The sequence below is a fragment of the Protopterus annectens genome, chromosome 2.part1, assembly GCF_019279795.1.
Source record: "Protopterus annectens isolate FY-2018-M chromosome 2.part1, PAN1.0, whole genome shotgun sequence".
Lineage (NCBI taxonomy): Eukaryota > Metazoa > Chordata > Ceratodontiformes > Protopteridae > Protopterus > Protopterus annectens.
Window position 1 is genome coordinate 613,224,119 of NC_056729.1, and position 23,352 is coordinate 613,247,470.

The 23,352-nt window shown below is 41.3% G+C and overlaps 1 protein-coding gene across 1 annotated transcript in view; it reads right to left on the reverse strand.

The window, feature by feature from the left end:
* Nucleotides 1-23,352, reverse strand: part of LOC122794876 (nuclear body protein SP140-like protein) — a 619,738-nt gene that overhangs the window by 331,266 nt on the left and 265,120 nt on the right. The window contains exon 10 of the mRNA XM_044063475.1: nt 7,821-7,964. Coding sequence (XP_043919410.1) covers nt 7,821-7,964 — 144 coding nt within the window. The remainder of the gene's footprint in view (nt 1-7,820; nt 7,965-23,352) is intronic.

Here is a 23,352-nt window from a genome sequence, read left to right on the forward strand (position 1 = left end):
CCAATGCCCTGTATCAACTTATCAACACCCCCACCAGGAGCAACAATATCCTAGATCTAGTCATTACCAACATGAGTGACCGGTGTTCCACAGCTGAAGTCAATGCCTCATTGGTCCGATCTGACCATAAGCTAATTACTCCAGATATCCACATCCTGCCTCCACCCATCATTAAGGAAACCATGGTAAAAAAAGGTCTCCAAAGCCAACTTCATGCTTAAGACAGAAGTGGTGAACTTCATGACACCCATGCAGATGGACAACACAGTTACGACTACTGAATCCTACACAATGCACTTTATAAGCACTTACATGAGTGCATGGATTGTGCTATCCCAAATTAGAACCAAGACGCTATCCTCCAAAAAAAAGGGAGCCAATCTGGTGGTCCCCTGCCATAAACAAACTGTACAACAGAAGGAAGAAACTGTTGCAAAAGAGTAAAATCTCATGAGTGGAGGAGCTCCCTTGTCAGCCTCAGTAAGAAGCTGTGATTCCTGATAAAATCCTCCAAAGCTAGTTATGAAAACAAAATCACCACTGATTCTAAAGACAATCACAAAGCATTCTATAGCTATGTCAAGAATCTCAAAGGCAACACTCAGATCTGCTCTGAGTTACAGCACAATGGCACTAAATACACAGACCCAACTGATATCGCCAACATCCTGGCAGATAGGTTCAGTGCTAACTTTACCCCCCTCTCACCCCCTAAAGAGCCCATCTCTATACCGGAAGAATGCAAAGTTCCTGTAATCATGGCTGCACAGGTAAAAACCATAATCTCCAAAGCCAAGAACAAAGCATCCATGGAACCAGACAAAATCCCAGGCTGTGTTCTACACGAACTACAGAACAAACTGGCACCCCACCTAAGTACCATGTTCAATCATAGCCTCACCTCAGGCTTTGTGCCTGCTGAATGGCGCACAGCGATTGTTATCCCACTCCGCAAGAGGGGAGCCACCACGGACCCTGGGAACCACCACCCTATTAGCCTGACGAGCCTGGTCTGCAAGGCCATGAACGTATCATCATCGAACCTATAAACAAAGACATTGGTAATCTCCAAACTCTGGACCCCACCCAGTTCGGGTTTGTAAAAGGCAGATCATGTCTCCTAAACCTGATAGACTTCTTTGAAACAGTCACCAAAGCCGTAGACAAGGGTAAGGTGGTTCACACAGCCTATCTAGATCTTGCCAAGGCTTTCGACACCATCCCCCACTCTGGAATTATAGATAAACTCACTAAACTAGGTATAAATCCCTACGTCACAAGATGGGTTGCCAACTGGCTCACTGACAGAACCTACACTGTGAAAGTAGCAGACTCCAAATCCGACTTCAGAGCAGTGACAAGCGTAGTACCACAGGGTTCAGTCCTGGGTCCTCTCCTGTTTGGTATCTACTTCTCTGAAGTACAGGCTAACACAGAAGGTCTTTGGCTAACGAAGTTCGCAGATGACTGCAAACTAGGAGCCATAATCGAAACTCCTAACGATGTGGACATCCTACAAAAAGGGCCTCACTGAGACAGATGCCTGGTGTTAAAGCCATGGCCTCAAGCTCAATGCCACAAAGTGCATGGTCATCCGCTTTGGTAAAAACTCTGCACCCAAGAACAACATAGGTGGTAGTATACTTAACACCGAAAGTGTGATAAGAGACCTTGGGACACAGGTGGACAGTAGTCTCTCCTTTGATAATCACATCGCCACAGTAGTCAGGAAATCCTTCTACGTGGCACACCTCAACACAAAAGGTTTCTCATCCAGAAAAAAAAGAGGTCATTGTTCCCCTCTACTCATCACTCATTAGACCCATTAAGAGTACAATGCACCTTTTGGTATGTACCTCACACATCTACAACTGGAAAGGCCGCAGAAATACCTCAAAAAGAGGATTACCGCATCAAACAGATGCCCTACGCAGACTGTCTCAAAAAACTCCAGCTTTACTCCGTCACATATTGCCTACTCAGAGTTGATCTCTGCCTAACATACAAAGCTATGTCAAACCCAGAGCTGTTCGACATGCTCCACTTAAAGAAATCCCAATCCCTCTGAGCTACACACTCTAGAGACCTAAACCTTGTCACCACAATAAACAGAAGAAAAACAAACTGCCAAAAAACAAACCAAAAGGTTCCGAACCAGCAGGTGTAAAACTCCAAAGGTTTATTAGAAAATGTAAAAGTAAAGCGCTTTTCGTCTCCCTTAGTAGGGAGACTTCTTCAGACAAAGGAAAAAAATCATCAAACAATTTAAAACCCAAAAAAAGGGGGGGGTGTTACAAAATTACAAACAGCTGCCTTAATTGAACCCACTGACATACCTTCACATTTAAAGTTGTATTACATTAAAAGCATAAATAAATGTCCACTTAGTGTACACAGGGTGTCAAAGTTTTCAAAAAAGAAACATTAACTTGATAAAAATAACCAAGAATGTCTTAGTGAAGATTCATGAACCTAATCAAGTGTAAATACTGTTTGTTTCCCTTAAAATACATTTTAGCAAACAACTTTTCATAGGGTAAAACAAAACTCATACAGAATCTTGTGATTAAAAATAAAATAAAATGAAGTAATGCTTGCAACCAAATATAATATCCATTCCTTAACAGAAAAGGTAGTAAGGAGTACACATCTCTAATGCATAATGAAGAATCAATAATAAATGAATAAATAAACAGTGAAACTCAACTAGGAGTCTGCAATAAGCGGAATTTCAATGGCATTTCTAATAAAAGAAATGTTATTTCTAATATTAAATAACCGAATATGTTTATTTCTGTGTTAAAAATCTAACACAAATTGCTTGTCATTTCAATGCCAACAGAATGCAACAGTATATGAAAAAGATTTTTTTTTTTTTTTTTTGCTTACTTCTAGACACATACACCTTTTTGCGTAAGCAACAATGAGACTTTAATGTTTAGACCCACGGTATTTTGAAGTGCTATGTTTACTTATTGTCAATGTCATTGAACACCAACAGCTGTGGATTTACTTAGGTGTTGCGTTTCTTTCTTTTTTGTCTTCTGCTACTTTATTACCTTTTCCACACACAGTACAAACTCATTTGCAGAACAATGTGCCGTATTCATGGGCATGATTGTGAACTGATTTTTCATTTGTTTGGCTATCCGCCTTTTTCGCATGTTTAGTACCGGCACGGTTCTTGAATGAAGTACCGTCTTGTGAATCCGGCGGTTTGTTTGTATTGATTTAGACGTGTCTCACGCAATGCCTTCCCATATTTTTTCTGAAACAGCTGCATTTTGACTTGTTTTGGCTGCTACAACTGTGCATACTAAAGCTTAGAAAGTGTTCTCATAGCAGCTTGGTGCTTTACCCATTGCACAAGGAACATTTAAAAAAAAAATCTTTTTCATATACTGTTGTTGCATCCTGTTGGCGTTGAAATGACAAGCAATTTCCGTGTTAGATTTTTAACACAGAAATAAACATTCGGTTATTTAATATTAGAAATAACATTTCTTTTATTAGAAACGCCTTTGAAATTCCGCTTATTGCAGACTACTAGTTGAGTTTCACTGTTTATTAATTTATTATTGATTCTTCATTATGCATTAGAGATGTGTACTCCTTACCTTTTCTGTTAAGTAATGGATATATTTGGGTAATGGATATATTTGGTTGCAAGCATTACTTCATTTTATTTTCTTTTTAATCACAAGATTCTGTATGAGTTTTGTTTTACCCTATGAAAAGTTGTTTGCTAAAATGTATTTTAAGGGAAACAAACAGTATTTACACTTGATTAGGTTCATGAATCTTCACTAAGACATTCTTGGTTACTTTTATCAAGTTCATGTTTCTTTTTTGAAAACTTTTTTATGTTTGACACCCTGTCTACACTAAGTGGACATTTATTTATGCTTTTAATGTAATACAACTTTAAATATGAAGGTATGTCAGTGGGTTCAATTAAGGCAGCTGTTTGTAATTTTGTAACACACACCCCTTTTTTGAGTTTTAAATTGTTGTTTGATGATTTTTTCCTTTGTCTGAAGAAGTCTTCCTACTAAGGGAGACAAAAAGCGCTTTACTTTTACATTTTCTAATAAACCTTTGGAGTTTTACACCTGCTGGTTCGGAACCTTTTGGCTTGTTTTTTTACCACAATAAACAGAACATGCCGGAGGGATAGATTCCTGTCCCAGAGACTTCCCATACTCTGGAATAAACTACCTATCTATATCAAACAAAGCTCCTCATTAACACTCTTCAAGAAAAATCTTGATTGGATGGGAAACAGGAAATTCACCCCGGGGATCACCTCTGTGGCTCTGCTCGACAGTGGCACAGGAAAATAATTTTCTTGGGTGGCAAAAGCCAGGGTACCTTTTTGGCTGGGCTTGTATAGGCCCCAGGGCTGATAGCCTAGTACCTACCTATGAACAAGCATTAAAACCTTTACAAATAGAACAAGGGGGCTGCAATGAGATGGGGCACCCCCAAACAATGCACACAGTTGTCATGCGTGCCGCAGTTAGGCATTTTTCTACTACATTTTAGACGCTGCTTGAAGCCCAACGTACTTTTGTCCAGCATATCCAACACACACACACTAAACCAGTCAAAGACAGAAAAATAGGTTACAAAAAGATTATAAAGATAAAGTAGTTTTTTGTTTTATATATATATATATATATATATATATATATATATATATATCTATATATATATATATACACACACACACATATATATATATATATATATATATATATATACACACATACACACACACACACACACACACACGGGAAAAGGAATGCAAGCAATGGTATTTAAGAACTACCACAAAGGTAGGGGAGAAAGGCCATACCACCAATGGTACTAAGATTACCGAAAGGTAATTAAGAAGAGAGTCACCAGGAAGGGTACAGTTAGTGATAGACAAAAGTAGATAAAATTTTTGGAAAATGACAAGAAAGTTTTTATCACACTATAAAGTATCAAAAAAAAGATCAACTTAGCTAAGAGCTGGCTTGAACACAGTTTTACAACTATGTGGCAAATGAGATCTGAGGTAACAGGGAGAGGGGTACTATGGGTAAAAACTTAACTCGAGAGTTTTTGGCTGGCACGAGCTTGGTAGAAGGCCATCTCGGATCCGTGGACGGAACAGCCATCCTATTAGTGATGAATGAATGAAGAACAACAACATCAGATGAAAACTTTACCGCAGAAATGCTCCTAAATGTTTTATCCTATGCACGAGTCCCCTCAAATTTGCTATATGATCACAGCTATTCTTATTAGGGGTAATATATAATCAACCGTGGAATGGTCGAAGACCAATCTATAACCAAATTGGATAGGTCATTATGAGCACAAAACAGGAATGTCACTAGGCTTAAAATGTCCTTCAAGGGCAGTTAACTTAGTATTTACCTATGAAACTAAAACAAGGCACTTGGTATCCAAACAGTAGAGAGACTTTTACCAGGTTTACCTGCTTGATAATCACTTCTGGACTTAACAGCATCTCTGATTTTTTTTGTTTGTTTTTTTGTAGGAATGACATGAATTTCATTCCTTTAAATACCAGTTTATCTGCACATGCAAATTAAGTTTCTGGGAGTGGGATTTAAGCTGGATGAGTGCCCAAATGAGTAAGTGGCCTATAAGGAAAGGATTTCCACCAGTAACTCTTGTAAGATTTTTCTATAGGTCATCCAACTGTCCTTTGTCAGCAAATGCCTGGTTTTCACTATAAACTGTAAGTTGAAGAAATGCCAGATTTGCAATGACATGTTCCAAAGACAAATTCCTCTTAAGAGGCATTAAATGCATTACACAAATTAAGAAAAATTTTTAATTTTATGAGGCAAACTAAGCTCTTACAAAATGCTTTCCATTAAATATGGCACATGACCAGAAGTATACCCTGTACTTTTCTTGCATTTCTTCTCTGTCAGTCAACCAGCCAACCACTTCTTCCATTGGCCCATTCATCCTCTTCCTTCTTCCTTGGTATTTTATTTTTGAGATTCAGAGGTTTTGGTTTACAGCTTTGACCCGATGTGCATGCCCAATGAATCTGAGGCCCTACAATACCATTGCTAAAGCAGGTGTGTAGTCTGATATAGTCAAATTCCAAACACAGGGTCAAGCATACTGTCCCAACACTCATTTGCCTCATCCGTAGAATGGATAAGGTGGAGTTAGCCACTCACTCCCAACCCTCCCTAGCTAGCTTGTTAGTTGATAGCCGGTCAAAGGACTTATTCTACTACAGCACAAGTGTGCTACAAAAAACTGTAATTTTAATTATGAATCAAAGTTCAGTGCATATGCAATAATTCACTCAGTCACTTGGTATAGCACACCCCTTGGACACACTGCCCATTAAAGTTCACAAGTCTGACAATGGATCCAAAAAACACTTATAAACCTCAGTAAAATGTGAATGCAACTTGTACAATACAGAGCTACCAAGCAGTCTATCTCACAACTAAACCGCAAGATAAATAAGCAACCATGAGTCACACACTGCAATTAGAGTAACCACATGTTACAACACATCATGGAAGAAAATTACTGCAGTTAACAAGAAGCATAATGTACTTTTAATTTATTAAAGAATGACAGAAATATCTGTCAAAGGATGAACAAAGTACAAATTTAACATTCATTAGCTTTTCCCATGGTTTTCCAGATATTTCATCAAAACATATTTTCTGGTCAATAAGCAGTTTAAAAATTTTCTAGCAATCCCCAGACTTATGCAACGATTAACATGCACAGTTTTCAGTCATTTTATCAGTCCACATTTGAAGCAGGCAACCACTTTTCACATGGAAGTGAAATAAAAGCATATTTTATCAGAAATATCACAAAGGGAACAAAAGTGACAAGAAGAGAAAAAGTGAAGTTATTCAACAGCTTCCTGCTACTGGATCTGCAATACCAAAAATCTTTTGCACTAAAGTCAAATGTGGTGTGAAGCACGGCCTGTGCCAACATGAGGAAAAATACTGTCATGATAAAGCAGGCAATATCTTGATGAATTTTCACTAAAACCTAAATATTTGTACATGCTACGCTGATGTATACTTCAACCGCACCAAATCCGTTTGGGAATCCAGCTGCTCACAACCACTTTCTAATGAGGGTAATGATTACAAAGAAGTGTATTCTGTCAGGGATCACCACCACTTGCAGCTACATGAATGAAGACTGGTGGTCCAAAAGGTGCCATGCTGTTCCTACTTTATTGGAAACAAAAGAATGGGAAGTACATATTAACAGAGCTTGTTACAGCCATGTCAAGATGCTCACTGTGATAACTGAATTCAGAGCTTTATGCACTATATTCTGACGTGGTCCCACTTTCTCATGCAGATTTCAAAATGCATATATGAACTAGTCAAACCTCATCTAAAATTCTAGCATTAATTTTACCTGCAATCTTAGAGATGCAGGAGCCTGTTAAGTATATTTACAGCAGACATACTGAATGTATTTTCCCAAGCTGAATCTCTACAACACCCTCCTTACTCTCAAAATTTACCTCATGTCTTGCCCTGCATCACACAACTTTCACATTTATTAAAATAGAGTAACATTTCATACTAAGCTGGAAATCAACCAAACAGAACGTTCTTTACAAAGATGTTCAAGCCTTAAGTAGATGCATTGGTTCTACTGCAGCTTCAGGAGGTATTTTTCAAATGCCATACTACAAAAGGTTGCAGTCTCATCTGCAACTTCATCATATATAAAGTTATGCTACTGCACACTACTTGTTAACCACAGATTTCTACTAATAGTAAAGGACTTACCTTGTTAAATTCAGCACAGTTATAAAACACCTGTCGTACATCTCGAACAAAAGCTCCAACAGTGTTATACTTTCCATCAGCCAGATTATATTTGACCTTATTCAGCCACATTGGTTTTGGAATATAATGTTCATAGTTAGGAATCTATTGAAAGTAGGACAAACAGAACACTAACCAGCAAGATGTTGTATCAGAGTTTAAACAAGCAACTGCAATCTAGTCTAAGTGGATCACTACAACTTTTTATGCAAATTGTTTTAAATAATTCTAGGAAAACAATGAAATGACTTTCAAATCATTTTAACTCAGTTTAACCATGTGGTGACACCAGCCCATAAATACTGCTACTTAAATGGTAAAACTACCTGTAAACTGCTACTACACTGTAGTTGTGTGCGGCACAGGAGGGAAGGTCTGTCAATGTATGTACCTACTGGAACATCAGTTCAGACTGAAATCTGTAAAGGTTTCACCATTAAATATTTCCTATGAACAGAGGGGTCCTCTCAGCAAGTTCCAAGCTTTTCTTTTTGATGACCACTCTTGTTGACAGTCAGACTAACAACGTAAACAGAACTGACACACCCCTTTCAGAAAACACTCAGAAGTATGGGTCGTGCAAGGAAATAAAATACAAAAGAATCATCAACAGAAAAGGAGAAATTACATTCTTTTGATTCCACTCTATGAGAACAAAAGTTGTGTGAAGGTATTCCGCATAAAGACTGACCAGATTTCATAAAGGATCACTATATTGCTGTCACGAGACATGGCTGCAGCAAACAGATGTCTTAAGATGAGACTTCAATGACACTATGGCCTGGATACTTTCAAACAAAACAGCATCAGTTGAAAATGGGACTGTAAATGAACAACAAACCCTGTTACCTTCTGCTCTTGTTTGGAGCAATGAACCAACAAGTGCAAATGAAAGGACATTAGCAAACTCTCAAAAGACTAGCCACAAGAATTCTAATGCAGAACAAACACAATGCAACATATCTACAAAAAATACAAGTTCCCTTGATCACTTTGCAAGCCCTAAAAACATCTAAACACGCCAAAAAAAAGGTTATGTACTCACTATAATGTTCCACGTTTGTCCTTGATCTCGCCTTCCTTCTTGTTGGTTGGGTTCAGAGCCGATCCTCGGCTCTGACTCGGCCGTATTCTAAAGCTTGAGAGCTTCCACTGGCCCGAAGCTACACCCTATCCCATCATGCCTAGCATTAGCTACCCAGATCGCGTTTGTGATAACCCACAACACTAGACTACAATATGCAGATATATATATATATATATATATATATACACACACACACACACACATACACACAAGAAAACCAAGCCATAAGTAGAAAAAATTTAGTCTACTCAACTCATAAGGCAGGAAGGTAATCAAGGCCTATATAGCCAAAAGATGGACAATTCCCTCTCGATCCTCCTGGAAGGGGAAGGAGGGTGGGATGCAAGAAGGAAGGAGAGATCAAGGACAACAAACATGGAACGTTATGGTGAGTACATAACTTCTTTGTTATGTTGTCCCTATCTCACCTTCCTCCTTGTTGGTTAAGACCAGGTCCCCAGCACCTTCTTCTTGGGTGGCTCAATGGAACAGACTCTTTAGAACTGTACAACCAAAGGATGCCCTGTTCTGGGAGGCCACATCTACTTTGTAATGAGTGATGAAGGTATGGGGATAAACCCACGTAGCTGCAGCACAAATTGAGTCTAAAGTCAGCCTCGCCTGAAAGGCAGTAGAGGCATACAAGGCCCTGGTTGAGTCTTCAAATTTTCCCTGGCAGTTGTTTGTTCTGTGAGTTGTCGATGTAAGTAATGGTGTCTGAAAGCCATTTTGATAAAGTTACTTTTGAGAATGAAGTCCCCTCTTTGTTTTCTGCAAAGGCTATAAACAATTGGTCAGATTGTCTGAATTCCTGTGTCCTGTGCAAATCAAAACACAATGGTCTATGAACATCCAGTCAGTGGAGTTTATACTATGCCTTGTTGCCATGGTTCGGAAAGAATACAGGTAGTTCTATTAATTGATTCAGATTGAGCAAACTTTTGATAGGAAGGAGGGGATGGTTCTGACAGAAACCCTATCTTTGTGAAAAATTAAATAAGTGGGACAAATGGATAGAGCTTGTAATTCTGATACCCTCCTAGTTGAGGCAATGGCGATCAAGAAAATAGTTTTTCAAGTCAAAAATTTTTAGATAAGAACTAGCCGGTTCAAATGGAGGAAGACTCAAGGAAGCTAGGACTAAATTTAGATCCCAAGGAGGAAGTGGTTCTCTTACTAGAGGTCTCAAAAGGACAGTGTCCCTCAGAAAAGTTTTGCATAGCCAGTGGGACATAACGTTGGAACCCATTTCTCACACATGAAAGTTGGAAATACTAGCCAATTGAACTCATAGTTACTGCTGCTGCTCCTTGGTTAAAAGTTTCAGTGAAGGATTCTAGGATCTTTGAAATAGGTGCAGCAAAAGGCTCAATATTATTTTTGGCTGCCCAACAAGAGAACAGTTTCCATTTGCTAGTATACAGTTTTCTCGTAGAGAATTTGAGTGTGGAAATAAAAATATGTTGTACTGCTGGGGAGATGTCAGGAAGCCTGGCTAAGACGGGAAGTGGAGGAACCAAGCTGTCAGCTAGAGGGTCTGTAAGGAAAGGTGGAGTATGCCTGAATGATGCATCAGCAGATCCGGAACTGGGTCCAGAATCCAGGGCTCCTCCTGAAGATGGGGCCATAAAAACGAGAACCAGATTTGACTAGGCCAGTAGGGGGGGCAAGAAGTATTAGCTTGCAACCCACTAATTTTGCTTTCTGAAGAACCTTTGGTATCAGAGGGAATGGAGGAAAGGTATACAGAAGTCCCAGGGGCCAATCGTGAAGAAGTGCATCCCTGGATGATTGTCCCGGTGGGAGGACTAGGGTGAAATACGTGCTGCATTTGGCATTGATGGATGTGGCAAAAAGATCACAGCAAGGCTGGCCCCACTTGCAAAAAATCTGATTTGCAATATCCTGTTTCAGGGACCACTCATGAGGCATAAGGACAGCCCTGCTTAGCTTGTCCGCTATCACAGTGGATTCTCCCAGAATGTAAATCACAATCGGAACATTGGGAAGACAGCCCATTGCCATACTCAGAGCATCTCGACACAAGGGGTAGGATCTGGTTCCGCCTTGCTTGTTGATGTACTATACCACTGACATGTCCATCTGAATTGCAATTGTCCCTGTGGGGAGAGAGCTGTGAAGTGCTTGCAATGCCAGGAGTATAGCTCTCGAGGACGTTTATGTGCAAGTGGTACCAGTGTGTTGCCAAGTCCCATGCACAGTCTGTCCCAGATAATGCCCCCCCCACCGTATTTGGGAAGTGTCCATGGTCACTGTGGCCACTGGTTGAAGGAGGACAAATAGTCTGCCTATAGTCGGCTGCGTGGAGTGAAGCCACCATTTTAGGTCCTTCTTGCAGGTCTCAGTGATGACAATTTCATGGGAAATGGGTAGATCTTGCATGAACCATTGAGCAAACAGGAGCTACTGCTATAACCTCATGTGGAAGCACACCAAGGAACTAGCATTATTGCTGCTGCTACTGAGCCCAGGACTTTTACAACAAATCTTGCTAGAGTCTTTTTTTTCCTCCCGATTAAAACTGCAACTTGGTGTCGAATGGTCAACACCCTTTCCTAAGGCAATTTTACTATCATGTCTTTGGTATCTAGATCTGCCCCTATAAATGTAGTATACTGACAGGGCAACAAGGCAGACTTTTCGTAGTTTATAGTGATGTCTAGCTGACGGCAGATGTGGATTGTGGTATCCCTTGTTTCAGTTAGTCGATGCTCGGTGGTGGCAGTAAGGTGCCAGTCATCCAGATATGGAAACATCCAGAATCCTAGACGCCTCAGATGAGCTGTGACTACTGCCATGCATTTGGGTGAACACCCTGGGGGCTGTGGGAGAGGCCAAATGGAAGAGCTCTGAACTGATAGTGAATAGCTCCCAGCCAGAAGCATAGAAATCTCTTGGATCGCCTGTCCATCTTGACATGGTATAGTACGCATCCTGGAGATCGATGGAGCACATCCAATTGTCCTTTTCCAGGAAGGGAAGTATGGACTGCAGTGTCACCATCTGGAGCTTTGTTTTTTTGACAGACTTGAATCTGCTGAGGTCCAAACTGGGCCTCCAGTCTCCTGTTTTCTTTGGTACTAAAAAGAACCTTGAGTAAGTCCTGGACCTAATTTGGTCTGCAGGGATTTCTTGGATGACTCATTTTCTTAGCAACCTTTGAACTTTGAGTTGCTTGTTCCTTTAGATTGGGTGACACATCTGGGATGGATTTTTGTTTCCTGGGGAGAGGTGGAATGGAGGAAGGAATACTGTATCCCCTTGATATTATCGACTGTACCCATGTGTCTTTTGTGATATTTTGCCAGGCTTCTGGGTTCAGTGACAATCTTCCCCCGACTGCCTCCAGGTGGACAAGGCTGGCCTCCTTTCTGGCATGCTGGAAGGGCCTACCAGAGAATGCATCTCTGTCGCCCTGACTCTGCGGGCCCCCTCTGCCACAAGGGTGGCACCTCCCATTATTCCCCCCTCTGCCCTGGGGGGAAAAAATCACCACGTGCAGTTGAAACTCCCTGGGATTTCTGGAACCACATTTTTCCACCCTTTTGACCTTTGGGATAAGGTCTAGAAGATGCAGAAAAAACACTCTCTCACGGCAGAGAGAGTCTTGCCATCCTGCTCTGATTAGAGTCTTTTACCTTAGGCCCGAACAACAACGAGCCATCAAAAGGGATGTTAGTAAAGGACTTGAAGGGCTCCGCAAATTGACAAAGGCGCATCCAGGAATGTCTCCATAAGGCAACTCCTGTTCCTGCAGCCCTGCTCGCTCCATCGACTGCATAGGAAATAAAGGAACAATTTATCTGTTTTTGATGGCCTGGGGACTCCAGAGGTGTTTAGAGACAATTTTTTGAACAATGAAAGTAGTGGAGCCTGTCACTCATTCAGGACAGGATGTGAGAACACAAGGTGACTAACATTGTTAACAATGCTTGTAATTTGGATATCTGGCTGAATCAGCATATTTCTGTTAACCAGACAGACTTTCATTCAGATGAAACTGACACCTATTCGAACAATTTAGACAAATTGTATGATTTATTGCTTAAATTTAAAACTATTGATGCTGACAATGTGCATCTAATGGAATGTTTAAATTTAAAAGTTGTACCTAAAGGGTTGCGTGTGCACAGATACCCAAACAATGTTGAAGAGGGATCTGAGTTTCACTCAGAATTGATAAGAATACTTGATTTATGTGATTTTGAAATTTTGAAAGCTATTAAGCAAAATGAAAGGCTAAAGGGTGTTTTGAATGAAAAGATTAACAATGTCAACACCTTTACCTTAAAAGATTTATTACTGTAGACGAAGGGAAAAAAGTATTTGGACCTAAAAGCCCAAGTAGATGAAAGTGTGTCATTGATTGTTGGTAGAAAGAAAAGTTAAATAGGGATCTGCATGAATATGAGCAAAATACTCACTACCCTAGAGCAAAAGGTACTGCTAATTAGGTATGGAAATATGGGTGGGTAAAATAATGGTAGGGGTGACTACTATGGTTCTGATTATGTTAATCATGATTCCAGTACAGATCACCCTGCCGGGCACACTATCAGGACCCTTTAGAATACCCCCCCCCTCCGAAGGTCCGAGAGACTGAAGAGCAAGCCTATGACCAATTATCAGTGCAATTGAAGGGGGTGGAACAGCAACAGGAGGGGGAAACGAGCTCAATAGTTGCTACTAGTAGTACCACAGTACATGAGGAAATTGAGTCAGATGAATGTATTGTGGAAAATGAACTTATTTTGACTTGCCAGGAGAGACACTATTTTTAACTATACAAGTTTGCACATTACTAAGGTCTTTTTCGATTTATTTTCAAAAGGTTTTAAATTTGTTCCCCGCAAAAAATGTTTCAAGTAATGTATTAATCAACTTGAAAATGCTGGATGGCCAAAGTGTTGCGAATAACGGCTTGAGAAGGAAAAGTGTGTGGAATCCCCCTGTGCACCCTCAGCTTAAATATTTATTGAATGTTTTGGAAATGGAACTTGGAGAAAAACTTTGTTAATAAGGTTAATTTTAAGCTGACATCTGAAGAAAACACACTTTTAGATTTGATTAGGAAGAACAAGTATGTGAGGGTGATGAAGCCGGACAAGGGTGGGGGCATGGTGCTCATGGATGTTATTACGTATGACAGTAAGATGGATATTTTATTAAACAATTATGTGAAGGTCTCTATTAATGAGGTGCATATTGCATACAAAAAGGTTTACATAGCACTCAATGATTTGGTATTGGGGGGTTGTACAGATAGAGGCTTTCAGATTCTTACACAAGGAACCAAGAGTACAGTCTATCTTTGGGATTCCAAAGGTCCACAGAGATGTAACAAGATCCCCCCCCTTGAGGCCCACTGTAGCTGCTAGTCAGTCTGTCACTGCACCGACTGCTAAATATTTAGATCACAGATTAAAGAACCTGTCTGTGGGTGCATGTAATGTGATGGACTCATGTTTTTTTTTTTTTTTTTTAAACGTGTAAAGGACAAACAGATAACTAAAGAAGTCATTTTTACTACTACTGATATGGTGGACCTTTTCACTTCTATTGCCCACAGAGCTGGCTTAGAGTTTTTTGAAGAGATTCTAAGGATCGGAAATAATTTTCTTGAAAAAGAGATGTATGTTTTTACTGTCTTAATGGAATTGGTATTAAACAACAATTCTCTATTTCCAAGGGGAATTTTTTCGACAGTTAAAGAGAGTTGCCATGTGGGCCATGTGTGCCCCCACTTATGCAAACCTAGTGATGGCTTAGTGGGAGCAAAAGTAAGTATTTAATTCAGTATTTAAGGATTGCTGGGCACTATACAAACATTTCCTTGACAATATCTGTATATTTCGGACAGATAGTGAGGAGAAATTTAAGGACAACTTTGAATACATTTCCAACAGTACTGATTTTTTTAGATTCGCATACAAGATAGGTTATGACAGTATTGACTTTTTGGACATCCATATTAGGAAGAGTAGTAATTGGTTTGAATCAAAAGTACACAGGAAGGAGACATATTGCAATTCATTTTTGCACTTTTCTAGTGCCCACCCATACTTCCAAAAGAAAGGAATAGTGAAGGGTCAATATGTACATGGTAGTCAAATGACCTCTGATGGCAATGATTTTTTGGATGAGTGTGCGCTACTAAAATGTATTTTTTTAGAAAGAGGATACCCAGAGACCTTGATTAAGGAAACCCAGGAAGTAGTATTACAGCATAGGAAGGACAGATTTACACCAATTTTACATTCTGGTGATACAGGTATAAAAGAAAGGGTAACTAGCAATGGGGACAGTGACTCCTATGAGAATGCCTTTATTGTGGATTTTAGTGGTGATGCGCAGGTCATTAGAGACATTGTCCAGAGGGAATGGAACAGATTTTCCAAGCTCTCTGATATGAATTTAAAATTTGATGTTCCACTAAAATTCATCTTCAGAAAAGGTAGAGGTCTTAAAGACCTTATGGAAAACAAACTTGGGGGAAACAATTAGGAAAGTGGGTACCTTCAAGTGTGGAGCATGCCAACAATGCCCTTTTATAGCGGATACTTCCGAAATTACTGTCAGTAACAGGAATAGACATTACTTCTAAATCCCATTTTAATTGTGAAAGTAAGGGACTTGTTTACATTGCAACCTGTAAGACATGTAAAGTGCTTTACATAGGTAAGACGGAAAAGTGTTTAAAGAAAATAATGAACACCTTTACGACATTAGGAGAGGTAACAGAAATGCATTATATAAACACACTGAACTGTGAAGGTGCTTCTTACACTTTTTTTTGTATTAGATGAAGTAGTAATGGGTGGCAGGGGCTGGTTCTTGGACCATGTTGGAATATAGAGTGGTTTACTGGCAACTGGTATTACAAGCAAATAGGTGGCCGGGTTTGAACATGGTCTCCCTAGCCCCAATTTTAAAATTAAGAGCAGTGAAGTTATGAATTTCACACGCACGTGGTTTGAAATATTGTTCAACAAGATTGATTTTACTTGATTTTTTTTTACATTCATTTATTCATTTTTAACATGCATTCATTTTTTATATCCATCTGTTTATTTACTACAGGTTTTGAAACAGTGTTTTTAGATATTAAAAGTGTTTTAAACAGGGGAAAGTTGTATTTATTATGCTTGTTTTAAGGTATGTTTAAGAAAGGGTTAAAATCATGTGACACTGAATTCAAGTTTACGTTTTGGCAGTTTGCAAAGGTATAAATGGGGGAGGGATTTGGATTATTTTTCTGATGAAGTTGTAGAAAAAAACGAACTGGAAGTAGTTTCAGCGTTATCACTGTCTGCTGTGTTGTGCTTTGCTTGCTATGGAACACATTAAATGTTTTAAGGTGGTTACAGCTTGCTGGTGCTTTTTTCCTGTTTATTGGATTTGTTTTGGGCACCTCATCCTCCTGGACTTGCTTTTGCAGAGGAAATAAGCCGTATGGAGGAGTTAACTACCAAAGATAAGGTTGCAAGCTGAGAAGCAGCTCTATCTGCAGCTCCCGCAGCTGTAGGATCCTGTAGGGTATCTCCTAGCTCTTTCAGATCATCGCTCTGAAGACGGATGAAATGGGATAAATAATTCAGTGACCTAAGAGTAAAGGCCACTGAAAAGACATGCTTCCCATATCTGTCCATCATATGTGACTCTGCTTGGTGGATGGACAGAAGTAGAGGTCTCTGCTAATTCTTTCTTAGTAGCCGCCTCCACCACCATAGCATCAACTGGCATGCCCTTGGTCAGGAAAGGTTTGTCATCTGGTGCAGTTATGAACTTATTGGGTCTCCGCGAAACTGGTTCAATCTATTTCAGAGAGCTCCACGCCTTTCGACCTACTACTCCTAGCAGCGGGTCGAAGGGCGGAGACACCCAAGAGGTGGGGGGGGGGTCAGAAATCAAATGCCTCCAGGTATACGGACTAGTCTTCAGAAGGGGAAAGGGACTTCTAGCCACCCCTCTGCTTGACGATTTCCAGGAAGTCTGAGAATGAGACATTCTCAGAGGGGGACCGTGGGGACCATTCTGAGTCCTCCAAGTCCGTGTCAGATGTCAGGGACTCAGGAGAGTCCACAAGCTTCCTCTTACATGTCCTCTTCCGAAGGACCTCCTCAGGGGGGTGCTCTGGGGAGGTTTCAGAAGGGGGGCATTGGTTCCCTACGCTTAGAATTGAGAGGTGGTGAGAGGGAAGACACTGGCTCCATAGGGGACGGAGTAGCTGAAGCCAAGGGAGGAGCCGTCAGAGGACAGCCCATATCACCTCGAAGGCACCATGATCCTGGCCTGAGAGGGTCCCCTGGCTCCGAAGAGTCGAGACATTTCCCGCCTCAAGGCCGATGACTCTGGGGCCGATGTGGAAGCAGAGCTCACCTGCGCCAAAGCTCCAAGAGGGGTAGTGGGGTTGGACAAAAGTCTGATATCACTCCCCCCGCCCCCCAGAGCAGATGAGGGAATGTCAGCTCCCAAATCCCTCGATAGGAGAAGGAATTGAAGAGATAGAAGGAACTGAAGAGATCGGAGCAGATGTCGGAACCCAGAGACCAGAGGTTTTCAGAGCAGACTGTTCCACCACAAGGACTTCTATGCATTCCGGCTCAGAGTTCAGGTGAGTCTGAGGAATAGACTATCCGGGAGGTTGAGTAGTCTTGCTCCACATCCATATGGGCTGGGCTCGATAAGATTTTAGCAAGAGACTGTCTTGAGTAGCCTCTTCACCACCCTCTCCACATCATTGTCTGAAAGGCTCCTGGATGACCAATATGAGTGGGTGGATGATCGGTGACTGCTCGCCACAGACTGGAGAAGTGGTGACTGTGGAGCGGACCGCACCAGTTCCAAAGGAGGAGACCTAGTTCTTTTGTGACTCCTAGACAGTTTCAAGGACACTGACGGAGCCACAGGAGATAAAGTCTTGTCGGACCCGAGAGGTTTTGGATCCGACGAACTGGAGGATTTGTCTTTCTGCTTCGATGGCTCAGAGGCTGGAACTGACTGAGATGTCCATTTGGAGTATTTTCTGGTTTTCTTGACGGATTCCCTTCCACTGGTGTCAAAGGGCCCTTTTAATAAACTTCTCAATACAAGTTTGTTTTTGCGCTCCTGCAGGACTTTGGTGCTAAAAGCATGACAAATGGAACACGAGTCCTGCAGGTGCCCTGCTCCCAGGCAATAAACACAGCAAGTATGTCAGTCAGTCATGGACATTTTTTTGGGAGCAAGAATCACACTTTTTGAACCCAGAAGGCTTGGATTCTTTGGGGGATTCTACTGACACTGTTGATAAGCACAAACAGCAACAAGCACAACAAAACTATAGGTATCAAAAAAAAAGTATACCACGCTACATAACACTATCTAAAAAAAAAATTTTTTTTTTTTTTTATATAGGAGGAGACGGAAGGGGGGAGAACCTCCAAGTTAAAGGAGGACTCTCACAACCGAGGAGAGCCTGTAATTTAAACAGCTAACTCAAGCAGGAAAGGGAGGAGGGAATAAGGGCAAACCCTCCAACTGAAGCGGGCCGAAAGCAAGGGTGAATCCTCTAACTAAAAACGAATTTGTAAGGGAAGGGGATTTCCTGAAGGAAAAAAAATGATAGCCTGAACAGCAGCAGCAAAAACAAAGATAGAGATACTAGAACTACTACTAATCTATATTAAAGACTATTTTACTTTTAACTGGGAGAGTCCAACTGGATATATAGTACAGCTGTGTACACTTACCATAAATGTAGATGTTAGAGTGTATTCACTGTTGCAGTCATTAATTTGGGTAATCTGCGGGCAGGTTGCCCTCAGTCGGCCTGATTAACAAAGTCTTGGGTCCTGCGTCGGTTGCTGTCCCTTCTTCCATGAAGTCAAGGGTATAAAACATGCAGCCAACGCCATTACATCAGGTTTTTCTTGCCCCAGATGTCAGGTGCCCCCAAATGGGGAGCAAATAAAATTAAAAACAAAAAATATACCACCAGTCCCAAAAGCAATACACCAAAAGGGCTTTTAAGCATAGTGAAAGAAAGTAGAGGTATAGCCAGAGAAAAACAGGGGGCTGGAGGGACGGTAACCAGGACTGCAATAGTGAATACACTCGAACATCTACATTTATGGTATGTGTACACAACTGTACAATGTTCTTCATGTTTCACTGCTGCAGTCATTACATTTGGGTAGATTCCCAAAGCTATGGTTGGGTGGAGGGAATTATACAGCATTAGGACCAGCTATAAGGCCCTGCAGAACAGCAGTGGCAAAGCCAGCTCTGGATTTAGAGAAAAGTGGTAAATGGTAATGTTTGGTGAACGTATGAACTGAGCTCCAGGTAGCAGCTTCTAGAATGTCCCCTGGTAGGAACACCTCTGAGAAAGGCTGTTGAAATAGATGCAGCCCTGGTGGAATGGGACGGATCCCCTGGGGGATAGTTTTTCCATGGTGCATATAAAAGAAACGAATACAAGGAAATGGTTTGCTTTGAAATGGCCTTTCCCTCTGCCCCTGCAGCAAATGCTACCAGCAGTTGTTCAGATTTTCTTAGAGATTTTGTCCTGTTTAAGTAAAATCCAAGTTGTCTGTGTACATCCAATGAATGCAGAATCCGCTCCCCCTTGTTCTGTGGATTGGGAAAAAGTTGGCAAATGAATGGTCTGATTAAGAGCAACACTGGACACCACCATAGGCATGAAGGATGGATTAGTCCTGAGAGATACCCTGTCCGCATGAAAAATGATGAAAGATTCCACTGCCATAAGAGTCTGCAATTTGGAAATCCTTCTAGCTGAAGTGACTGCTAAAAGGAAAGCTGTTTTCCAAGAGATAAATTTTAAGTCTGCACTAGCAGCTGGCTCGAAAGGAGGGAGAGTGAGCTTCTCCAATACAAAATTGAGGTCCCAGGCAGGGGTTGGAGCTCTCCTGGGTGGTTTTAAGTTTTTGGCACCTCTGATACACTGCTTTAGCAGAGGATGAGAGAAGAGGGGAGGTTCTGTGTTGTAATGAGCTGAAATGGCTGAGGCATGGATTTTTATAGAAGAAAAGGACAGGCTCGTGTGAAGCATCTCAGTTAAGTAATGCAAAATCTGAGGAATGCTGGACACTGCTGTGCTTATCCATTGAGACTGATTCCAGGCACAGAATTTTTTCCATTTGTCAGCATAAGATTTTCTAGTACTAGGCCTTCTCGCCTCCAAAACTACATCCATCACAGGTTTGCTGAGAGATGCTAAGGGTGAATTTAGGTGATGAGCCACGCTGCAAGATTCAAAGTTTGGAGTGGAGTGTGCAGAATTTGGTTGCTCTGCTGAGACAGTAAGTAAGGTGTCTGAGGCAGGTGCCACGGTGGAAGGTGTGACCCATTGCACAGGAGTGGGTACAACAGTGTTGCAGAGGCCAGTCTGGAGCAATCAAAACCATTTTTGGTTTGTCCTGTTTGACTTTTAGTAAAACTTCGGAGAGCAGAGGCAGAGGAAGAAAGGCATCGACTGATAGGTTTTTCCAGCTGAAGGATAGAGCACCCACTTTCCAAGCTTTTTTGTGATGAATTCTTGTGCAAAATTTGTCCAACTGATAGTTCTGGAGTGAGGCAAAAAGATCTATGTCTGGGCTCCCCCATTTGCATGTCAACATGTTGAAAATCCATGGTTCCAGTTTCCATTCATGTGGGTCCATGAGATTTCTGCTTAGTTCGTCTGACAGAGTATTCAGCTTTCCTGGCAGGAATTGAGCTTGTAGTTGTACTTGATAGGTCAAGGCCATGTTCCACAATGCCATGACTAGCCTGCAAAGGGGGTAGGGAGTGCGTACCCCCCTGCCTGTTTATGTACCACATAACAGTGGTGTTGTCAACTGTCCTGGATGAAGGTAGTCCCTGAAGGCTGTCAGTGCATTCTGTACAGCTAGCATTTCTTTTTGATTGATATGAAGGTGCATTTGATGTGGGCTTCATTTTCCCTGAATACACTTCCCCACCAGATGTGCCCCCCAAGCATAGTCTGACGCGTCTGTAGTTAGGGTTTGGGTGGCAGGGGGTGGTGTGAATGGCAGTCCCTTGTTTTGGTGGCAGGCCTCTGCCCACCATAGGAACTCTAGTTGCAGGCAAGGTATGATAAGAATCGTTTCCAGGCTGTAACAATGCTGACTCCATAGACTTTTTTAAGTACCACTAAAGTTCCCTCATATGCAGTCTTACATATGGAATTAGAAGAATGCAGGACACCATGAATCCCAAAGGCTTGCAGTATTTGCCTTGCAGAAAGCAGGGTTTTTGTGGCTACCTGTGTGAAGTAAGTCAATTGAATTTGCTTCCCTGGCGTAAGGAAAGCCATCTGGGCAGGTGTATTCAAGCTTGCACCCAGGAATGTAATTTTTTGAGAGGGTACCAGTTGTGATTTCTTTTCGTTTATAGTGTACCCTAGACAAGTTAGAACCCTTTTTACAAACGCCAGATGGTTTACAAGAATGCCCTTGTTTTCTGCCTGAATTAGACAATCATCCAGGTAAGGATATATTTGAATATTTCTTTGCCTGCAAAATGCAATTACTGGAGCCAGGAACTTTGTAAAGACCCTGGGCGCAGTAGATAAGCCAAAGTGCAGTGCAGAGAACTGGTAATGCAAGTAGCCTGCTTTGAAGCGGAGGTATCTTCTGCAAGATTCCCCGATTGGGATATGCAGGTAGGCCTCTTAAATCTAGAGTTGCCAACCAGGCATCTTTGCCTAGCATTGGAAGTAACTGGTGAAGTGTCAGCATCTTGAATTTTGGAATGCTCAGAAAGGTGTTTAGAGTAGATAAGTCCAGAATTGGACGCCATGATTTGTATTTTCTGAGTACCAGGAAAAGTCTGAAATAGAAATCTTGTCCCGTTTCCTCTTCTGGTACTGGCTGAATAGCCCCTATGCTCATGAGGGAAAGTACTTGTTTCTGGGCCTCTGCCCACTGATTTGGGGGTAGGTCTGGCCATCCGTTTGGAATTGGCAACGTGTGGAAATGAAATCTGTATCCTGGGACACTGTTTAAAACCCATTTGTCCTGGGATATAAGTTGCCAGTTTCTTGCATGAAGAGCCTGTTTTCCCCCCAAAGGGATGGCTAAAAGGTAAGTGCTTGGTAAGTGTAAAGGGAAGTCATTGATACTGCTTACCATAGGGAGGTGTCTTTTTTTCCAGATTTGGAAGAGGCACCCCATTGTTTTGTTCTGAAAGTCCCTTGTGACTGAAACCTGGAGCCTTTGGAATGTCTGGGTTTGACTTGAGTGGCTCTCGAAGGAACTGGAAAGGACCAGTTCTTAGTAGGCCAGTGCCTACTAAATCTTGGCAGTTGCACTTGTAAGAAATCTTTCACAGTTTGCATAGATTTAGCTTAATCTTCCATCTTTTTTAAAACTTCTTCAGCCTTATTACCAAAGAGACTGTCCTGTTGTAAAGGTGCATCCAACAATTTTGCTTTAACATGATAAGGTAGATTTTGCTCTGAGCCAAGCATGCCTTCTTAGCACAGACCCAGTTACAGTAGCCCTGCAAGAGGCCTTCAAAGAATCAAAACCATATTGCCAAGTACGCTTTCCAACTTGTTCAGCTGAATGCAATAAATCTTGTAAATCTTTATTTTCCACACAGTCAGAAATGAACATTTTCTGTTTTAGCAGTCCCATGATATGCTGCTGATATTTTAGCATATGAAATCGACAGTTTAAAGCCCTGATTGCCAAGGTTGCAGTAGTGTAAACCTTCTTACCCCATCTATCCAGCACCCTGGAATCTCCATCAGAAGGGGTAGGATTTTTAGCAGTAGAAGCCTTAATACCCTTGGGACCCAGAGAAATGATTTCAGGATCTGCAACAGGATTTTTGAAAAGGAATTTGTGGGAGTCAGGAACCCTGTAGTATCTGTCTGACTTACAAGGAGCCAGAGGCAGAAAATCAGGAGCCATACTAGATTCTGAAAAGACATCAACAATGTCTAGAACAGGAGGTATAGCCAAAGGCCTATGCTGAGGAAGAAAAACCCAGAGTCTCTTTTTAGATTCAGAAAAATCCTGACTTTCCCAGTGGAAATGTTCGCTTAAGGTATGTAAAGTTTCCCCAAAAGAAAAATCCTCAGGGGTAGAAGCAGAAGGAATGAAATCTTCTGCATCAGAGTCCTCATAAGTAGGTATAGACAATTCCTGTTCATTAGAAGAGTCAGAAGATTCATAATCGATGTCTTGCCTAGGCCTCTTAGAAAGGGGGGGGGGGTTTGGCTACTCCTGATCAGAGTAATTAAATCTTCGGCCATTTTGATCATTTGTTTTTTAGGCATAGGGGCCAGCACATGTGGCCCACGGGTCGTTTTTTTTTTTTTGCATAGGTCGAGATTTTGGCCTTAGTTTTTAAGATGGCGTTGGTCTAATA